A 21,925-nucleotide genomic window follows, 5' to 3' on the forward strand; every position below is an offset into this window, starting at 1 on the left:
TGCACAAATGAGTGGCTGATCCAGGTATGAACAAAAACTGCATCTTAAACAGTGTCCAACAATGCTGAGAATATATTTATGACTGAGAGGGCTGCAGAGTAGCTAAGCAGTGCTGTTACTATCCCCATGGCAGCTCTGTGGTGGCAAAGGTTCTGGATCACCATCCAGAGATGATCAGGAGCAGTGCAGAGCTGCTGCTGAGCTCAGTGGGACTGGAGAAACATTAACCATAACTTGGGGATAATGGCTGTGTGTCACAGCAGCAGCCTCACTGTGGGAGGATGGCATTTGCTGGGTAGTGCAATCCCTTTGCAGGGGACACGGACAGCAAGATCCAGAGTTGGGATGCAGGTGGTGGATGCTATGTGTCCAGAGACACTGTTCTCACAGCAGTCAACCCTGGAACAGTGCTGCCATCCTTTCACCTCCCTGTACTATGTCATTTATTCACCAGCAGTGGCAGGGTGCAGCCTTGGGGGCCATGCAGCACAGCTCCAACCCTTGGTGTGTGCAAATTGTGCGGGTGTTCATGGATGGGCTCAGGCCCACATCACTGCTCCCACACAAACAAAATGCCATCTACTTAATGTTTTGGCAGCGTAGTTTGAAAAGCCCATTCCAAGCCAGAAATAACATCCACTGAGTTGAGAGTGGGTGATTTGCTTCAAAACCTCTGCCTCCCACTTTTCTCTCTCCACAATGGGATTTGAAGCTCTTCCAACCACCTGGCACCCCAGACCCTCTTCACTCACTCCTCTTCTATCCCCAGCCCAATGTGGGGCACTAGGTGGCAAGGACCCCTCCCGGCTCTCCCCAAGGCAGGCACAGTGATCACCCATTCGTGCTCTGTCCCCTTCGCTCCCTACCAGGCTGGGAGACCCATGTTAAGATAGGGAAAACTGTTGAGCAGTGAGGATGGCTGATGAGGTGAGTGGGAGGCTGAACAGAGAGTTATTGACACTTTTTGAAAGGATAAGGCAAGGAGGGGTAGGAGGTCGACCGTGGGTTTGATCTGAAGGAAAAGCGCTGTCATGCTGCTGCAGTGAACCGCTCTACGGAGATATGGCATGGACACGCGTGGCTCTGACGAGGTGACCTCCAGAGGCGGGGAACGCTCGGCAGCCGTGGGAGGAGGCAGCCTGCCCTAGCGCACCGTGCGATTACTCACACCTCGTCCGGGGGCTGAGGCTGTGGAGGCTTCTCGGGCTCTGCCAGCAAAACGCACGAGTCCTGATGGGAGAAACTCTGCGCCGGGAGCGGCAGCGCTGCTCTGCCGCGAGCTGAGGAGATCCATCATCCTCCTTCCTTTTCCCGACACAGTCCCGAGACGACGCTCCAGTGAGCTGCCTGCAGACACGGCCCTTTCTTGGTGACCCCAAACCCCAGAAGCGCGCCGCCGCTCTCTCTGCCCCGCCGGTGCCCACGCACACGGTCGGGGAGCGCCGCTCGGGACGGCCGCATCCAAGCTGCTGGAGCAGGCGGCGGAGCGGGGCTGAGCGCACTGCTCCACGGCGAGAGTGAGCCAGGAGTTACTCATTCCAGCCTCCGCCCACGTACAGAGATAAACACAGGGTGAGGAATGCCTACAATGCTGTAAATACGCGCGCGTGTAAGTAGACGTTCGGAGGAAAATATTGAAGGAGGCTGCTTTGTCTCGGCAGCAGCACACGCACCGAATCAGGAGGACAGGGCTGGGTGATGCTCCCGCCCCCGGCCCCGCTCCCGGCCCCCGGCGGCGCGGCTGTGACACGGCGCTGGATTTCAGCGGCGCTTGGCAGGGCTCGGGGCTCCTCCCCCCGTGTGGTGTTACCCTCTCACTTGATCAAATCCTTGAACGTGAACAGTTTCACTGAAAAGCACTTTTGAAAAAAAAAAAAGAAAAAAAAATTAAAAAAAAAAATCCACCAACAGTACGGAACGGCATCCAACTACCGGGCAGAGAGGATTTGTTTGGTCTTTTTTTCCTTCTTTTCCTTTCATTTCTATTTTTTTCCTTTCATTTTATTTTTATTTTATTTTTTTTTCCCCCTTTTTCCTCCGGTCACCGTCTCAGAGGCTGAGAAAGGGGGAAGAGAAAGAAGGAGGGCGAAAGAAAGAAGAACCTTTTGCAAATAATAATAATTATAATTAGAAGCCGGCCCCTTTCTCCTTAAAAAAAAATTTAAAAGCCCTAAACGCAGCGCCTCGCCCCCCTCCCTATCGGAGCCCCCCGACTCGCTCCGCAAAGGCATGGAGAAGGGGACTAACTGCTTTCCGACCTGCCACACCGTTTTCGTCGCCTGGACATGGCTCTTACTTCTCTCTTGGTGTTGCACCGGCGCCGAAATAACTTGCAGATCCTGCTCGTCTCCATCACCCTCCTGGCCGTCCTCCTCGTCTCGCCTTAGGCAGGAACAGCGACAGCCACCGCCGCCGACGCCGCGGGGATTACGGAGCTGGCCGGGCGGCCGAGCGCGGGGTTCCATCGGGGCGCCGGTGACGGCGGAGCCGCTGCCGGGCGGGGAGCCGGGGGACCGCACGGGGCCGCGGGGCGCGGAGCCCCCCTCGGCTGGGGCGGGCGGCGGAGCCTCCGGGAGCCGGGATTCGGCGGCCCCGCGGAGCAAGAGGAGCAGCGAAGGGAGCCCGGCGGAGGGCGGCGGTCGCGGGATGCCCGCGGCCGAGGGGCAGCGCAGTGCCAGGGCTCAGCCCCGCGGACCGCCGGAGGAGGGGAGAGCGGCGCGGCTACGGGGGGCTGAGGAGCTCCGGCTGGGCAGCACTACCTTTGCGCTCACTGGGGATGCTGCGCACAACCAAGCTATGGTGCACTGGTCTGGACACAACAGCAGCGTGAGTACCGCCGCATCGCTTCGGGTGGGATCGGAGGAGAAGGATGGGGCTGTGCTCGCCCCTTTGGATGGGGGGAGGAGAGGGAGCTCAGCAGGCATCTTGTGCTTAGGGTCAGGGGGGATGGGATGCTTAGCTATCGCCCCATGCGAAGGAGAAAAGTTTTGCTGGAGAAAAAAAAAGCAAGAAGCACCCCCACCCTGCACAGCTGTGCTCTGTGGGGTTACGGCAGCCCGAGCGCCCCCAGGTGCTGGAGCCCACTCCCTTCATTGCTCAGGAAGACCCCTGGCTCTGCCCCTGTCCCGTGTGCTGCACAGCTGGGTCCCCGCGCTGTCTCTTCCTACGTGGTGTGCACTTTGGCATGCTTTGTTGCATCTGTGCCTGGGGGGGTGTGAGTGATGGAATGGTGATGGAGAGGGCCTCCTGTTTACAGCTCTGCATGCTGGTGACAAGACGGATCCCATTAAATTCATTAAGGGGTGGAAAGCTCTGCAGCATGCTGAGGGATTCCTAGAGGAGGCAGGTAGTGTTGTGAGCACAGGGGAAAGTTTGTGAGAAATCCATGTCATCTCATGCCTTTTACCTGAAGTCAATAGTAAGGAGGAGCTGCAACATCCCTGAAAGTTTGTGGGGCTGTGGGAGGGCATCCCCAAACCCACAGCGGTGCCCTGGTAGTGCAGGGCCCTCCCTCACACCCTCAGCTGTGACACCCGGCAGGTGGATGGGGACAGGACTTACAGTTTCTTTTAAGTTGGTGTCACAGATGCTATTTCACTCCGCTGCAAAGTCTGTGAGCAGGCACAATCTAAAGGGCTCCTGGAAACCTTTATGCCTGGTGACAATATTCCCATTATTCTGATTACTGTAGCTCCTTGCTGCCTTGAAAATGCCTCTTTTATTGTTTTGCTGCTATTGGAAATGTGTATAAAGCAATTAGAGGCACAGAACAGATCAGCTGGATATTCAGATATTTCCCTCATGAGATTGATTAGTCATTAAAAAGCAAATGATCTGCCTATCTGCCTATCTATCTCTACATCAGGCATAGCTTAATAATGTGCCATTCAACCACCTCCTTTCATTTTTTGACTGGAAGTTTTTCTCTATTTATTATTTCTGAGGCAATAATGCTGACAGCAATGTAGATGTTACTTTGATTTAACCAATTTTTAAAGGCAGTTGTGTTTGCCAGACATGAATTCCACTCTCATTAAAGATGAAAGCAAACATCCAAGAGAAAACAGCCTCATGGTATATTTTAGCACTACACTTGTCTCTGGGATTATTTATTTTTAATATAACGTGACATGTAATAAAGAAAACAACCTACATGCCCTCTCTTTTGTTTCATTTCAGCGCTGAATCAAAGGCGTTGAGCAAAAGAAGCTAAAATCCCCCATCCCCTCCCAACCTGGATTCTGATAGTTGAGAGTATTTCTGATTAAAGTGGTAGAAAAAACTCATTCTATCAACATTTGTGTGTGTGTGTGGGGAGGTTATTTTTTCTAAGGTGCAAGAAAATGATTTCACCAAATACCCCCATCTTCCTCTGTTTCTTTCATAGAAATATGCCATTTTAATTACTAGCTTCATTTGTTCTTTAACTCCGGATGACAGAGAAGGCATAAGTGATAAAGGAAAACTTTTTGATTGTTCACGACTTTCCATTAAGATTTTGCACCTCAAGGTACCACGCACTGACGGCTTCTGACTCAAAAGCATAAGGAAATGACTGGTGTTTGCTGCCAGTGTGTTGTCTGTGGGAAGGAAGAAAATGCGTGTTAAGAAATAATAGTGTTGCTTCTCATGATTTTTTTCTAGAGTGGAGTTTGGCACTGGGAGACTTTTCATTCCTGTCTTTCAGAGAGCACACACTGCATTCAGTGATTAATTGGATTTTATTTTTTTTAGCAGTATATTATATGACTCCAGAGGGACAGTTAAATGCTCGAAGCTGAGCCCTTTCATTTCTTATCAGAGAAGGCTGATGCTGGTGTCTGACTCTGCTGCAGCCCAGTTTTTTCCTGGTTTTACTGTTGGGTTGGCTGTGGCATGGGGAGGTCGATCAATTTGCCCAAGGTTAAGAAGGGAACTAGAGTGACCTCTGTTCCAGCCACTTCTGTTCCCAGTCTCTCACCCTGGAGCATATGTTTTCCTTGTTCACAGAAGACATAAAGCAGCACGAAGCTGGCTTGAGTGAGAATGGCCAGAAGATTAACTCATGTCTCGTGACAGTGCTTGATGATCAAGTAGAACACGTAGGACATCTGCTTGCTACTGCTTTTAGGCTACCGAAACAGTAAAGATGCAAATGGATTGCTTTTACCAGTTTCCTGTTACTTGAACAGACTTCAAAACTGAGGCTTTTTGGCTTATGATTTATTAAAAACATGATCAATCACATTTTGTGCTGTGAAGCAGTACATTCCAAATCAAGCAGTGGCGATGGGGGTTTCCTAAGGCTGGATGGATTTGGAAAGAAGAGGGAATGATAGTTATAAAAAATTAGTTCTTTTTTTTTTTTTTTTTTTTTTTTTTTTTTTTAACTGGGATATATATATGTACAGACGCTACAGAAGGAGATGTTTGTAGCTGCTGTATGTCCTGTTATCCAGAATATTTAGAACCTCCTGCAAGTATTTTACTGTTATTTTAAGAGCAACTCCCCCTCTTTTTCCTCTCCGCCTCTTCTTGCTCAAAGCTCAATTTAACATATTAAACATATTAAAAAAAAAAATAATCCCTTCCAGGCAACCAACTTTTGTGTTCTCCCTTTGCAGATAGTGAGGTCAGGATTAGAACAGAGGCAAAAGCCTGGTGAGATTGGGGAATCTGGGCTCTCTGCTTTGTCCTGCCCACGAGCTTTCTCTGTGACCTTAGGAAAGACAATTAACCCAGCTGAATCTCCTCTTCCATGTTAAATGAGAATAGTACTGCTTACCTCCACAAAGTGGTGTTGTGGAGCAGAATATTGCTTAATACAATACCCGAAGATCTTCAGGTGGTAATTATTAGGAAAATGCAAAAATAACGTTCAGCATAGAAATGAGGTTTGTGTTCTCTGTCTGTTATCTCAGGAGCTGCACTTGGCTTAATTCATTGGGTCTGATAAACGAAAAGGATGACTTTACATTTAAGAATCAATCTGTCCTATAGAAGTGTTTGTTGAGAGCAGTTGCTGAAGCTCTTGAGGACCTGCTGTAGATCAGATAAAATGTTTTCTTGTTGTGGCCTTTCTGAAAAAAGGAGAATTTTTAGCGCAAGCCAGCATTATTCTCAAAAGATCTGCAAGCCATTTTGTTTGAAAACCGTTCCATTCTGCACACAGTACCAGTGTGCTGTTGCGTGAGCAGTTGTATCCTCTTCACTTTATTCCCCTCTCTCTAGGTGGTTGTGTTATTGCATGAAATTTTCCCTCTTTCTGCTCACCAGATGCTCTCTCCAACCTTCCTGTGAAGATAATCTGAATTCTCAGATTATCTCTCTTTTTTTTTTTTTTTTTTTTTTTCCTTTTCCCCTCATATTTACCTCAGATAAGGACCTACAAAAATAAGCAGCATCACTTTTAGTGTTGTTACAGCTTTAAATGTTGTTTCTTGACAATAGTTTTTTTCCCCAAGAGATTTCAGTGAGAAGCAGTGGATACAAAAAATACACTCAGATTGCTCTGTTGATGTGATCCTCAGTGAAATGGTACACTGGGACACCAGTTGTCATTAGGTTTCAGAATTATCACTCTGATGAATGTAACTGTTTGTAGGAAGTATTTAACTCTGCGCTTTTTTGATGGAAGCCCTGCAAGTTCAGTGTTTTGATCTGTTCAGTGTAAGAAGCAAACATATTTTTAGTTTTCTTTAACTTCCAGAAGATGTTTTCAGTCCATTATCCAGTAAGGGGCCTCAGCTTATGATCATAGTGTGCTTCACCCATCCCAGTATGCGTTTCCTTTCTTTCTAGTAACAACTTCAGGCCAAAATTCAGACTAAAAGATGAGAAGATGTGCTAAAATGCCACAACAAAGAGAGGACATTTGCCTAAGGCACGTGTAGCAGTTGCACTGATGCTTATAGTAAGATCTAGGCTTTGGAAGTTGGGGAAGGTAGGATGAGAGCTGGTAAATGGCTGTACAGGGCCTTGTTTTATCATGCCATCCTACTGCTGTCATCTCTAGAGTTAGCATGATCATGAGATTCACTCAAGGACTGGGAATGTGAGAAGTCTTAGGCAGAAGAGTTTGATGAAAAGGTGGCTAATGGCTACTATAGTAGCCAGCTGCTACCTGAAGAAGAATTAGAAAGATGAAGCTTATCTTATTGATAGGAGAGCATATAATGTGAGACAGAAGCCACAAAATATGTCTGAATGGACACTGAGGAAGAGTTTAGTTTCAAAGAAAGTGGTGCTGCAAGTCACCAGAATGGCTTTTAAGGCTCAGATAGACATGATCTGATGGTGATAGACCTGTCCTGAACAGGCTTCTGTGTTTCTTTTTCTCTTGCTATCAGAGATCCTTTTGCTTTACCTTATGCTAGTTCTGAGGGCTGGCAGTGTAAAGCAAATTGTCCAAGTGAAGCCTGTCTCTTCCGGGAATGATTCTTCTGAATGCTGTTGGCAGTGTTCTGGTGTGATCTGCTAATGTACTGGTGGTTTGATGCTGAGACATTACTCACACCCATGGTGAATTACAAACTGTGGAGGTTGATGGGCTTGCTGCCTGCCAGGTAGTTTTTCATTAAGATGCCTAACAATGCAGTGCACAATGGGCAGAATAAGGTGGGCAACATTTGCAATTCCAAATGTACTGCTATGCTTGGAAGGGATGAAGGGGAGAAAATGAGTCTTTAAGCAGGAAATGCTGCAGCTAGTTGTCAGCCGTGGGTAACTGCTCCAACAGTCCAGTTAGATTCCAGTCTAAAATATTTACTCCTAGTCTGTAAGATAGTGGTAGAGCAATCATTAATTTCAATGCATTTGTATATATTTTATTGCTATTCTAGATTGATTTTTTTCTTCTAATGGTTTTGGGTTATGCTGTGATCTTGTTGACCCTGGAGGGACACCAGCTGTGTCACAGTGTCTTGATTCATTTCCATTTCTCCAGTAATGAAGTTTGCCACTAAAGCTATTCTACAGGACTTTGCCAATCCTCTTAAATTGATATTCCAGTGGGGAAGATGGAGAAATAGAAATGAAACTCTCATGGGGCAATTGCTTTATGGCCGTGTTGAGTCAAGAGAGAAGGAAAAGGGCATCTGGAAAGGATACTTTGGGCTATTTCTTTCCAGGCTGGTTTTGTTGTCAAGTCAGGTTGATGCCTAGTTGGGCCATGTTCTTGCTTGTGGGTCCTGTGAAGCTAGCCATCTCTGCAAACCATTTTCCTGCCCAGAGAAGCAAGTTGTTGGTATTCTCATAGCAATATCCTTTTGGGCTTCAATACTTGAACTAAGAGATAAAGTCTAACATTGGTGTCTAAGCTTTCACAGTTACTTGAGTGCAAACAGACACCGCTACTTGATTCCTTTATTCACTTCATTACAAATGGACAACATTCATCCATTTAGATGATAGTATATTTTGAAAATGAGTTTGAACAAAGGACTAGTGGTAGACCAGAGAAACTTTTCCCAAAAAAGAGTTGCAATAAGGCGAATATTTTCCTTAAATGCAAAGCTACAGAAATATGAAACTTTGTGAGAGTTTCCAATTTTATAGCTGAACTTGTGATAGAGATTTTAGAATAAAATAAGGAATCAGTGTTATTTAAGGGGTAAAACACAGTTTAAGTAGCAAAGATCTTTAATGTTGGTTGTACTAAAGGACTCTAGGAGCTGGTGTTGCAAACAGACGAGAATTTACTTGTCATACCACAGTGTTGTGCTCCTTTAGCTCCCTGAATCTCTGCAGATGGAACACAGAACAATATGTGCTTACCTGAGTCAATGATCTCTTTTCAAGAGCGAAGGCTAAACCTGAGCTCATGTTTGGGACTGGTTCCAGGGCAATGGCAAGAAGTTTTGTCAGCTGTGGATTTAGGACTTGAGCTTCACTGGGGTCTGTTCAAGAGTGAGAATCTGTGTTTGAAGGTGTGGAGTCTGGCCTGCCCCTAATCAAGAGCATAAATTAAATGACGTGTTGCTTGTGAAGTATTGAATTCTGTTCTGCTGAAGTTCTCCAAAGCAGCAAAACATATTTGGTTGGATCCTTATTGTAAACTGATGTAAGATTGCTCCTTGGGTTACAGCTACAGGGTTGTGGGAAGATGAGCTTCCTTCTTTTTCAATAGAAAATACTGCTTTGCTGACGTGAACACTGTGCCTACAAACGTTCTGGCTTGCTTAAACTCTCTGCATAAGCTCAAGGCAAATAGGTTCCAAAATCCCTTCTTCCCCTTAAGAAATCCAGAGAAAATTGCAGCATCATTTCCTATGCAAAAGGAAGGGTGTGGTGGTATTTCCTTTCCTGAATTTCCAGGGTACTGTGAGATTGAGGGAAGCAAATAAATTGCAGGGTGTTTGAAGAGGATGGCTGTATGTCTCAAATGTATTTGATCAATAAACTGCTGTAGAAATGCTAAGGTCAGTCCCAGCCCTTGTGGCCAACTGAGTTCCAGCACACAGTGAAAATCAGAAAAGGTTGCTGCCGAATAATCAGAACACTTTCTTTTCTCCCTCTCAGTCTTGAAGGGGAGCTGATTGCTCTCCCACTGGAATGAGTGGCAAAGCTGTCTCCTATTCATGCAGGGTCTCTAATACTGGGTCCATCATGCTGTTTTCTCCCCTTAGCATTTGGATATGAGACACAAATACTGGCCAGGTGGATCTGCAAAGCACTACATGGCCTCTGTGCCCAAAATAGCAGCACTTTTAATTAGCTTCTGCATGATTTGGGCCCCCTGGGGTGCAGGCTGTAGGTGCTGGATTGCTCCTGTGTGAGAAGCAGAGCTGGGCACTAGAGGGAGCGTGGGCATTTGCTAAAGGAAGGAAAATACTGCAGCAGGTGGGGAGGGGAGCTCGGCCTGGGAAATCCGCACTGGGAAGACAGGCACTGCTGAAATATTGATATGAAAACCTGCTTGGAGTCATTGACTCTGTGAAACTCCTGCTGTCTGGGGTTCCCTCTGCGACAGCAAAATAATCTTAGTGTGCACTCAGCCGTGGTGAAGCATCTTTCCCTGCCTTGCAGATGACACCATCTCCCTTTTGTGTTGTCTCTAATTGCTGTTGGGCTTCTTCCTGGAGGTGGGAGCACAGGGTGTCTTGTCTGCTTGGCTCCTTGAGTCCTGCAAGTGCCCCTGACATCCCCCAGCAAGTGCCAGTGGTGCTGCTGGGCTGGGAGAAGTGTGGTGTTATCCTTTGCTGTGTCAGTGAGCAGCAGTGCGTCCATACCCCTTCTCAATGTGGTGCTCCATTTTGTATCTGTGAGTAGCCCCCAAAGATGGCTGCTGATCTGCTCCCTTTCCTGTACCAGTGGAGCCTGTTGGTGAGGGCTGGGTGCTTTAATTGCTCCTTTCCCCATGCCTGATTTACAGCTTATCCTGATGGTTTTTTTTTCCTCTATGTCTCCACTATAAATGCAGATATGAAGTTGTCTGTACAGGAGAGACATGGACCTGTTCGAGCACATCCAGAGAAGGGCCACAAAGATGATCCAAGGGATGGAACAGTATCTCAAGGGGTCTATGATAATGAAGGGGACAGATTTTTTTAGTGGGGTCTGTCATGATAGGAGAAGGGGAAATGGTTTCAAACTAAAAGAGGGGAGAATTAGATTGGATGTAAGGAAGAAGGGTATTTTTGTTATTATTTTTTTTAATAAGGGTGGTGAGGCACTGGCACTTGTTGCCCAGAGAGATGGTGGTTGCTCTGTCCCTGGAGATGCTCAAGGTCAGGCTGATCTAGCTGTAGGTGTCCCCAGAGGAGTTGGACTAGATGGCCTTTAAAGGTCCCTTGCAACTCAAATGATTGCATGATAATTTGATGAGCATGAGGATGTTGCACAAATCTGTGTGCTTAGTGCTTCTCTCCTTTTCTTTTGTGCAAGTGTGGAGGAGCAGAATTGGCTGGAATCCATCCCAGCCACTGGACTGTGGGACAAAATAACATTAACACCTCAGGAAGAAAGGTTGTATTTACTTCTGTCTTTGGGACTAAAACAGACCTTTGGGTGTTGGGAGGGTTGGAATTGAGCCGCAGCAAATCATTTACACCAGGAATGTACAAAAGGCCTTAGGATCCTAGTAGCAACTGCTCTTCTGCTGTTACAGACAGTATGTCAGTCTGTAACATGTGGGTGATGCTGCTGATTTGCTCCAGAAAGGCACTGAGAACCCTGTGATCACCTGGGGCAGGAGTACAGTAAGGTTAGTGGAACAGAGGACTTGAGTTCAAAGCTCCTACTGGCCTTCTAGGCTGAGAGAAAAAAATGGGCTAAGCTCAGACACGCTCCCTCAGAGTGACAGAGGAGAACAGGCTGTGTGCACAGGTCATCTTCATGATTTGTGTACTTGCCATTGCACCTAATGGAGTTGCACACTTGCCCATGCTTTGGCTCCCCCATCCACAAAGAAGTGCTAACTCAGATGTTAGTTGATGCTGTTGATGAAGCTTGATATGGATGGAGGTTTGCAAAAGGGTGTTGGGTGGAAAGGAATGTATAAAAAATGATTATTTAGCTCTTATCAAAGATGCTTTAGGACCTCAGGTGTGCAGAGAGGAGAGAATGAGAGCTCTAATTGATTGTTAGCCATTACCTGCTGTTTGTGCCTGATTGGAAAATCCCCCACATCTGTGATCAGTAACCTCCATGGAGGTAAACAGGGCCTCCTGTCTGTAGTTCTGTGCTGCTTCTGCTAGAAGATGGAGAAAAAAAGAAATCTTTCTGTATGAGGTGAGTCTGATTTCATGTATTTTATGGTCAAGCTTCACCAATCCTTTGCTTATAGCATAACAGTGATGACTGTGTATGTAAAGATCTTATGCTATCTCCTTTAACTGTGTGTTTCAAAGGTTACTAAGAATGGTAAGTAGTGTTGGCTGTTAATTTTATTTGGAGAAATAAGGCAGGGGAGGTAGGAGGAACCTGTTTCTGGTTGTGCTGTTGGTCAAAACCAGAGCTAGAAGGCAACAGTTCTGACTCCTGTCCCTTACTGATATGGCTTCTTAAGGATAAAGGTTTTGCTTTACTTCAGCTGTGATGCAGCTCACATACTGGCTGCATTTTTTTTTGTTTAGAAGAGTTTGTGTGAAAGAAAGGAAAAATGGGTGAGAAGAGCAGCTAAGAGTGGAAAGAACAGGACTCTCATTAATAACAAAGTGGAATGTACTCAGCTAAAATCATTAATAGACTGATCAAGTTAAAGCACTGCGAATTTCTAGCTGAAAGTGATTTAAGAGTGTCTTTCCCTGCAGTTATAGCCCCTTTACCAGTATGGCTTCACAAACTGAGGTACTTCATTGTAGTACCTTCAGGCTGGAAGAGAAGTGATATGTTGAGGCTGTGAGAGCCATGAATTTGGGCTTCTACTGGAAATACAGAGCCTAAAGAGAGGCCTTAATTGTTTTATAATTCTGTGATTTGGGATGCTGGTAGTTGCAGGACATGTATGGGTCTGTGAGCCTCTTTCATTGTGCATTTTGCCATGAGATAACGTATTAGAATGCAAGTTTCAACACTCTTGTTACCTTCCAGAGATATTTTCTACTCCTTTTATTACATCTCCCAGCCCATATGGAAAAGTTGCTGCTCCAGCCTATGGTGAAGAATTCCTAATACTAAATCTTCTTGCACCCTTGGATGGGTCCTGGATTGGATTTTTCCTGTTCCAATCTTCTTTTGAAAGATGGGGAGCTGGAACAATACATAATGTCATTGTTATGGTGCCCATAGTGTCTTTGTTCCTAACTTGTTAAACACTTATAACTGTTAATGCTATGGTAGGAATGTGGGTGGGGGCGCAGAGAGTTGGCTGGGACCCTGCATCTGGTCAGAGCTGCTATCTGAGCCAGCATGAACTCTGTGTTTGCAATGAGACAGGGTATCTAAAGGCTGATGTAAAACACAAGTGTGAGCCTATGAGTAAGGAGCATGGTAACCTTGTGCACAGGAAGTCTTACTCACAGCAAGGAGGGGAGGGGGCAAGCAAGCCTGTGTTGGCAGGAGGTCTCTGAAAACCAGATTTACCATCTGACCTGAAAAATGGCTTACCTTGAGGCTGAAAACAGATGTGATAGCCATGCTGTTTTTGAAAGAATCTTGGTTCCAGTAACTATTGGAGCAACATCAGGAGGAATCCCTGTGGGATCACAGTGACTGCATCATGCGTTATAGATACAGGCACCAGGGCTGGTGGCTCGACTGCCATCAGCTATTCTTGTCTGGGTAGCTGAGCCTCAAACAGAAAACTTCTAAAAAAGTGTGGGACATAGAATATGGCAGGGGAAGGTCTGGTTGTGGTGCCTTGCTGGTTTATGGTTTGTGCTGAGGGTTTTTGGTGCTCTGCTCCACTAATTGCAGTGAACGTTTGCCTACCTGGCCTGTGGTAGCTGCCTGCTCTCCAAAGCATCAGAAAAAATAAAATGCAAAATGCCCAATCATCTTATTAAACATCAGAAACTTGCAATCTATTGCTTTTAACCAATTTCTCTTCAAGAAGTTGTTTCTCTGTGTTTTCTTTAATCTCTGTTGAGACCCCTCTCACAGCTGCTCAATTGGACGAGAGAACAGCTGCCTCTTGGTGTGCTTGGATGAGTGTTACAGGTGTGCTGAGGCAGCTGTGGTCTGCACAGCAATCAGCCTGAGCTCTGCCAGCTCTGAGAACAGCCAGTGGGTGCCTTATGGTTCAGGCCAGATGCTATTTTGGGATCTACTTCTCCACTCAGCTGATTTTATATTTATTGAACTTACAGGAATTCTGTGCTGTGACACTTTCCCCCCCTTCGTTGAATTCCTTTCAAATTTATCAATAGGTCCCAAAAATTATTCCTCCCTAGCTAACACTTGGACAGACGTGATCTGTTGCATCCAAATCTGAAACCTTGCTTCTTTTTGAGGGCAATCTAAAACACAACTAGAGTATCAGCACTGAGGAGGCTCTAATTTACTTAATTAATATTGTTCTCTCTTGTTTTTTGCCAGCCTGCTTGGAAACTGTTCGTTTAATCAAAAGGCAACACTGCTGGCAGTGTAGCATTTTCCAGCTTGCTTGTACTGCATCTCTTTGTTCCAAGCTGGATTCTACCATTGCTTGCTTTTAATTAATTAAAGATTATCTTTGTAACTTGTTCCTACCTGACATGCTACAAAGTGACAAAGCCTGCCTTTCTGAGTTGCACTGAGGGTACATTCTGATGGCTTTTAGCTGTTTGTGTGCACGATTTAATTTGGGCTTCCTGTAATGCTAGTGGAAATGGAAAATAAATTGGATGAGGGAGAAAGTGTTATAGTGAAAACTTGCAGAAGAGAGAAGGAGGTGGATCTAGTTCTAATACTGAAGAATAAGATCAAATGATGTGCTGGTCAGTTTTCTTTGCTTATTTCTGAACATGGAGCCAGGTGTTTTGCTCCTGCATGATGGTCCCTGTGGTGAACTTTTGCTGACAGACAGTTCTGGCTACAGGGGAGCTGGTAGCTGTTTCAGGTTCATCATTTATTTAAATGCTTTCCCTCTGGAGTCAGCCTTGTGCTTGACTTGTATGGATGCGTTTACCTTGTGCATCCTTCTGCTATGGCAGCTTTTGCCCTGGGCAGGGAAGAAGAACAAACCTCACAGAAGGAATTAGCACCAAAAGTGGCATGGGGGGGAAATCTCCTGAGTGAGGCAGGCACTACTACTGGCAGCCTATGTAGTATTTTGATGCTGTGCTGCTTTGTGGCTAAGTCAAAACCCCCTCTGGGAAAGAAGGGAGGAGAAAGATTATGTGGAGTCAGTGTGTTAGTGCTGGGATGTGATCAGTTCAGGTTAGGTGTGCCATGGCTGAATGATGTTTGGAGGTGTCTCAGACAAGAGCTGGGCAGGGCAATGCTGTCAGAAGGCTGTTATCTGACTTGCTTAGGTCAAAATAGTTGAATGGTTCACTCTCACCTGCCAGGGTGTATAAATTGCTGTCTTGCAAACTGAAGCTTTAGACCACTATTTAAATGGTCTGCCCTGCTATTAGCTGAAGGGAGAAAGGATGTCAGTAAACACATTCAAGGGATGCTGTTCAGCTCATGCTCATGGCAATTTTATGCTGGTGTTGGACTGACACAGCTTGATTTATGCTAGTGCCAATAGGATTCTAATGCAAGTATTTTCTGTATGCAGCCTTTGTTTTGCCCAAGCAGGTCTCTGTGTATGTCTTTTGCTTCTTGTCATTATTTTTTCATTCTTCTGGAGTTTTGTTTTCCATTCTCCTGAGCTTGGGACAGTGGAAATATATTGTTTGAGTGTGAGAGCCATGACTCCATATGTAGCTCAAGGGAAGGAGACCAAGATATTACCACAAGGTGAACTAGTATCGCTCTCCCTGTGTTGCACTGGTGGGAAATCGATTCGTGGAATGTTTGTGTGCAAGTCATCTGGAGTATATTGACATGCACCTGTGTTGCATATATTTGCAATGCAAACATGAATATTCTCTGGGTACCAGGGATTTGGGTGCTGTAAGATGAGAGCTATTGAGTTACCTTGCCAAATCTCAGTGTTTTTTGGGCTACTTCTAATGGAAATCCAAATGTGAAAATAGATTTTAAACATCTGTGTGCAGGCCATAGTTCCACGTTGAGATACATGTCAGTTCCTACTGTGCATGGCATTTTTCCGAGTCTTTCAGGCAACTATGAGTTCCCAGTTTGCTGCTCACAAAGGGCTGCTGTTTTGAGGCAGTCCCACCCAGCTTGTGAATGGAAGTCCAAGGAGTGGACAGTTTGTAACAAGTTAGCAAGAGAAAAATCTTAAGAATTGTTCTGTGCAGCAAGGTGGAAGTAGCTCTTAAGGTCAAATGACTTCATGGCGCAAATAGGCAGTACAGTGAAGGTGGTCTATTTATTAGAGTGAGTTCCCATTAACTCTTCTCCTTGACAGGTTAAATATCTGTAGACATTTCTGTCCCTTGTCATACAAGATCAGATTAAAAGTCAGAGGTTTCTTTGCATTTCTGTCAAGTTTAATAGGCTTTGGATGCGTGCCCAGGAACATAAGATCAGATGTGCTGGACAAGACCAAAAGTCCATCTATTCCCAGTGTCACATCTGACATTGCTCAGTAGCATGGCTGTTTCTGGCATTCAATTGTCTAGCACATCTAGCATTTGAAATCTAGCTTACAGCACTCAGCATTGCCAGTAACTTGCAGCTCAGCTTGGTACTTTTGAATGTGCACTGAGTAACTGACAGAAGGACTTAATCTCCAACCCCATCTCCATCCTGATGATTTCCCCAAATCTGACTTAGATTAAGCATAGATTTGCATTCTGATGCAAATTAAAGCCACCCTCTTTTTTAAAAATAATTGTTTAAAGTATTTTTTGTATAGAAAAGTTTCATTTAAATGTTTTTTAAAAAAATATAATCATATAGAAATAAATTTGGCACAATTTAGTGGAGTTATTGAGATATGCAGGCCTTTTTACTCCTGTTTTAATGTAAAATGTCATGCTAGTTGTCTCTACCCACTCTGATTTTCTGCATTATGCTGTATTTTGGTACAAAGTTGGTGAAAAGAAGGTAGCCTCTTGTTGGATGGAAGCAGTGAGCTCCATGGATTAAAAACTGGCATTATTATCACCTGATGAAGGCCGTCATAGTAAGACTTGCTTTACTTAATTACAAGAATTACTTGCTGATGGGGCAGCAGAGCAGATGCTTACCTGTGGTTCTGAAGGTGGTCCCAGTGTATAAATTATACTTGGCAGTGGTTATGGTGTGTTTTTTGTTGTTTTATTATGGATTTAGCAACATTTTTCACTAATAATAGCTGCTGGCAAAAAGAGAATCTCCCTCTTCTTATTAGTTCTGGTTGGAATCACAACACTTCAGGGCTGGGAGGTGTTGTGATCAAGAATGAAGAGGAGTTACTCATCAAGTCTAGATGACTTAGACCCGTTTTTGGGATCCAAGAAAATATTTTGGCAAATGCTTTCATTTCCACTTGTACAAATGGAGACATTTGAGCTCCTCTGTGATATTAACCACTGGCAAGCTGTTTCTGGATGAGCTTCACTTTCCCCATTCATGAGAGAGAACTGACCTCCCTCTACAAAGCTTTCTGAGACTGGCTGGTGGAAAAACTGGATGAAGCACCGTTGTTTACAAATAATAGCAGTTGAGGTTTGGGCTGAGATGCTTTCTCTATTTCATCTTCCTGCTGAGGTGTTGCCACTGTTTAAGGCAGGCAGAAAAACAAACTTTCTGTTGCGTCTTTTAAATTTTAATCTTTCATATGATATAAGTAACATAAGAAAGCTGTGATGCTAGTTGCCTGTGTATTTGTGGTCCCATCAGTCTAAACAGGGTCATAGTCTAAGATATTCCAGTTGAATTCAATTTCTGATTTGATTTTTGAAACAATTTCATTTCTAAATGTGGAGTGCATGGAACTGGAGATTTGTCCTGGTGCTACAAGGGGAGTCTTAGTCTGATTATTTTCAATGAATTAGTTCAAATGAAATATTTAACCCTTAAACAATGCATTTAGAGCAGCAAATTACATTTTACTTATTGATGGCTGTTACAGTGAGATTTGGAGATGAATTCTGCTAAAGTGTGCTGCTGTGGTATTGCAAAATATAGTAATGACTCCAATATTTTGTTGAATTATTAATATTTGCTGTGCCTGCAGAGCTATGTGTCAGACTCCAAATTTATTTTTATCTGAAGATTGACATGTGGCATTGTTTTGTTCTTTTTGATAGCTTTTCAAATTATTTTTGTTAATTTGGGAGACAAAATGGAAGCAGGAAGGATGATAGGGTCTTGCCATGCTTAGCTCAACCCCTCCTCTCTGTATTGAAGCACACCTAGAAAAGGGATGAAAAGTTATTTCTTTTCTTTAGAGACAAATTCCTTGCATTGGAAATATTGCATTTAAAGGGAAATATTGGTGGGAAAGCCAGGCAGAGGGCTGACTTAAACTACTGTTGCTTGAGCAGAACACCCTTGTCTTGCTGCTGCTTTCTTTACTGCAACTGGCTTTTTAATTTTCTTCATTCGTTGCTTGGTGGTCCTTGCCAAAGAAATCTGTTCAGGGCACTTGAATATCTATGGACCAGATTTCCTTCAGCTAGGACAGACTCTTCCAGCCTGGCTTTAAGGATGGAGCAAATATGTTATGAAGGTAAAGGTCTCTCTTCATCTCAGAAGAAGTTGTCTGAAGTCTCCTGGGTTTTCTACAGGGCAGATAGTACTAGTAAAAGGAAGTAAAGATGTGAGAATGTACCAAAGGTTCCCTGTATCTGCTTAAAACTACTGCTCTGGAAGTATCCAGTTAAGCTACTTGTCCAGCTACCCCCTTGCTCTCTGGGGTGCCTCTTGCAACCTGGACAAGATTAAGGCATGCTTCTTTGTTACTGGCAACCTGCATGATTTCTTCCAAAATATCCTTCCAGCATCTTTGCTATTTTATTTAATTTTCCAACAGAAACTGTCTAAAGGAAGACTTTGATGAATATTTGTGCCTCTCCTGAGGCACTTTGAAAGATTTAATTCATGAGTCTGCACCTGGAGATGTACATAATACACGTCTATACCCCGTTTGATAATAAATTAGAAACTCTTTGATAAGGAGATTCAAGTAGGGAAGGGAAAAGTACTGTTAGTATCCTGCGCTTTATGGGGTGCAAAGCCTGAGGATGAACTTCTAGCCAGATATCTCAGAGCATAAAAGATAAGGTGACTCTGCAAGTTGCAAAGAGAGCCTTGGTCACGTCTGAAGTCACCTGGAGGGGGGTGACTAATGCTGAAGTAGGAGCAAGTGAGTGCATGTGCCATATAATCAAGCAGTGTAAGAGCTCTAATAGGGTCTGTGTAGCAACGCATATACAGATATACATATTTTGGAGAGTACAGTCCCCTGAAGCTGTGGTAGGCTGTGGCATCCAGTGGCTCTGGTCCATCCCTACATCCTCTTTAATCTAGGCCCCTTCTCTGTTTCTGTTGTGTTGTCTATACCTGTGGGTAGCCAGTGGTCAGGGGGAAAAGGCAAGCTTTCTCCAGGGCTAACTCTTAGCTTCCCCAGGGCTTATCACAGCCTGATTAGCTGTTCAGCCTCAGGGCAGTGTATGGGGAAATCAGAGGTCTCGGCTGGGTTCCCTGGCTGCTGGTAGGAGCAGTCACTCAAGTTTCGGGGAGGTTTGAGTGAAATTAGTTACATGCTGCAGGGGGCAGGAGAGGCAGGTGCTTTGCAGGGCCAGCTGATTATTCAGTTGGCTTTGAACAGCCTGCATAAGAACCAAGCACTGTGGAGCTGACTTCAGTCTGTTTCTCATGCTTGAGGGAGGTGTGTGGACTTGTGACTTACTTTAGGCCAGCATGGCTAAAAACTTCCTCATGCTGAGCCAGTGGTCCCCTAAACTTGTTAGGTGCCAAGCTCCCATTGATTATGCTGACACTGAGGTACTAGAGTTCACTGAGAAGCTCAGAGAACTATTTTCACAATAAATTTACCATGGGAGAAGTCTTGAAGCTTCTTTTTAACCACAAAGGTATTTCTCTGATGGTAACAAATGTGCGGCAATGACTACATAGGGAGAATACCTGGCTTTGTTATTGGCTTCACAGAACGAATAAAACCACTTCAGCACAGAGGTAAAGCTTTGCAATAAAATGATTTTCACTTGTGCATAGGGGTTTATCAGAGAGAACTGATGGTAATAAATAGGTGAACTGGATCGCAGGTGTAGAAAGTTGTCTGTGGCAATTATGGGCTATAAGCAGATGATATGTTGAATGGATACATCATCCTGATCTATCTACTTGTAGCAGATCTATCCTGGTAGTGACACCTCTGTTGCTTATCTGTAATGCTTGCTTCTGGTGGTTACTGCTTCTGTTTTGCCATCAGACATTAGCAGCCTGCTTCCACTTGCTATAAAACAGATTTTGCTCATTGCTGCAACAGGGTATGATGTAATCGCAACCACCCAAGGCTTGGTATGAAGCTTTGCTTACTGAAAAATAAATGGGAGTTGACTCATCTTTCTTTAGCTTTCACTTTCATTGTAGTCTTAGGCTGTGAAATGCTCTCACGGGCTGATTGTCTCTGCACAGATATTACCCATCTCCTCTGAATTTCCAGATGTCTAGTTATATGTATTTATATGCATGTTACTGAGAATACGATGGAATCAAGCGATTCTTCGTTGTCTTTCCCTGTTCTACACTACAAAGTTATGGACATGGGAAATAGTCTCCTTCCAGGCATGGATTACTGATTGCCCCTAAATGAGATGCAGCCAGCTGGGTCTGATTTGCGTCACATGCCGGGAGTCTGCAAGTCCTCTCAGACATTACAGCTCCAGCAAGCCCCAAGTGCAGAAAGGAACTATGAAAAGGTGAGTGGGGATTGCAGTGTGATCCATGCTACTTCTAAGCTATTGTTCTGCAAGTTAAGCATTGTCCTTTAGTGATGTTATCCTGATGTTACTTCAGTAAATTCTATTTTAATGCTGTCTGTAAAGAGTTAGAAGTATGCAGCCTGATGAGTCTTTGTTTTGGCTCTCAAGGAAGCACTGGGAGATCTCAGCCTTCCTTGGGGAAAGTCAAGTGTTAGTCTGAATTTTGGGCAAGGCAGAATCTGAATAAAGCAGGATGAATTTGAATTTCTGGACTGATCTGGGGCATGTTCCATTGGTCTGATGTTGGTCTTCATACAGAAGCAAATAGCAGTAAAGGAGAATGGGTATTTTGTTAGGAAACTAGATATGAAAAATTCATGCTGAAGTATCTTCTCCAAATTGCTTTATTCTTTCTGCAGCTAGACAGAGGAAGAAAAAAGAAGGAAGGTGCAATGAGAAGATATTAAAATGTTTTATTAATATATAATCTAAAGTGACTGCACTTCTGCTATTTTTCATTTTTAGGTGGCATCACTGGAAAAATATTAAAAAAATATTAGTCCTATGAAAAAGTTCACATTACTGTTTAATAGTTTTACAGCAAATATTAAATGAGAGAATTTTTATTTAAACAGTTAAGCCATACCTATTCTCATTTCAAAACTAGAACTGAAACCAAAGCTGCAAGTCTTTTGGAGAGGGAGAGTGATTACAGAATTCCTATTGATGTATTTCTCACCATGATTGGTTTTCTAAGAAAATACGAAATTTCTTGGGAAGCCTCAGTTTTAGTCAAAGGATTTTATAGCGGAATACTTCATGGCTTTTTCTTAGGAAATTGGTTTGAGTTTTGATTGCTCACTGCTGGAAGAAGTGTTTTAAATATTTTGAGCACTTTTTTAAATTGTGTTTTTTAAAAGAGAAAAAGTGTTGCAACTTTAAATGGAAGAACAAAATACTTACCAGTCTGCTGCAGCCATAAATAAATCTGTCAACTTCTATAATCTAAGCTAGGAAGTTTAAATATCAAGTATCATGTGCTGAATGTTTATACTGAACTGCTTGCAATCAATCTGCAGGGTCAACTTTTAAAATGTCAGAGGTTTGAATAGTGTGTGTTGACAGGAAGCTGTGATTTGCTCAGAGCATTCATATACAGACACAGATGCCACTTTCCTCAAGTGTGATGCATGTGGCAAATCTGATACCTGGTCCTTGCTGGCAGTATCTCTTAAGGTATTTGGAGCGGTCTTCAAAGACTTCAGCATGGTTGGGTGTGGAGCATTGGAGCCAATTTTCTGTTACTAATGCATCAGCTGGATGCTTTGGCCCTTGGTACAATGGAAATTCTTTTCTTTTATGCTGATGAAAGAGAAGAGAGAGACTGCAAAATCAGGTGAAGCGATGACTATTTCAAGTAAAGTTCTGTCTAGCCTTGAAGAATTGGGAAGGAATTTAATGTGCTTTCAGAGCAAGGGTGCACAGTGGTGAAACATGGGATTGGAAAGCTTTGCAGGATCTTGCCAGGTTCTGATCTTGAATTTAAAAGCAAACTGCTGTCATGCTGATTTCTC

General features: G+C 44.2%; 1 protein-coding gene across 1 annotated transcript in view; it reads left to right on the forward strand.

Moving 5' to 3' along the window:
- Positions 1 to 767: 767 nt before the first annotated feature.
- Positions 768 to 21,925, forward strand: part of SORCS3 (sortilin related VPS10 domain containing receptor 3) — a 256,024-nt gene continuing 234,866 nt past the window's right edge. The window contains exon 1 of the mRNA XM_072339830.1: positions 768 to 2,826. Coding sequence (XP_072195931.1) covers positions 2,230 to 2,826 — 597 coding nt within the window. The 5' untranslated portion in view covers positions 768 to 2,229. The remainder of the gene's footprint in view (positions 2,827 to 21,925) is intronic.

The sequence above is a fragment of the Excalfactoria chinensis genome, chromosome 6 (assembly GCF_039878825.1).
Source record: "Excalfactoria chinensis isolate bCotChi1 chromosome 6, bCotChi1.hap2, whole genome shotgun sequence".
Classification (NCBI taxonomy): Eukaryota; Metazoa; Chordata; class Aves; order Galliformes; family Phasianidae; genus Excalfactoria; species Excalfactoria chinensis.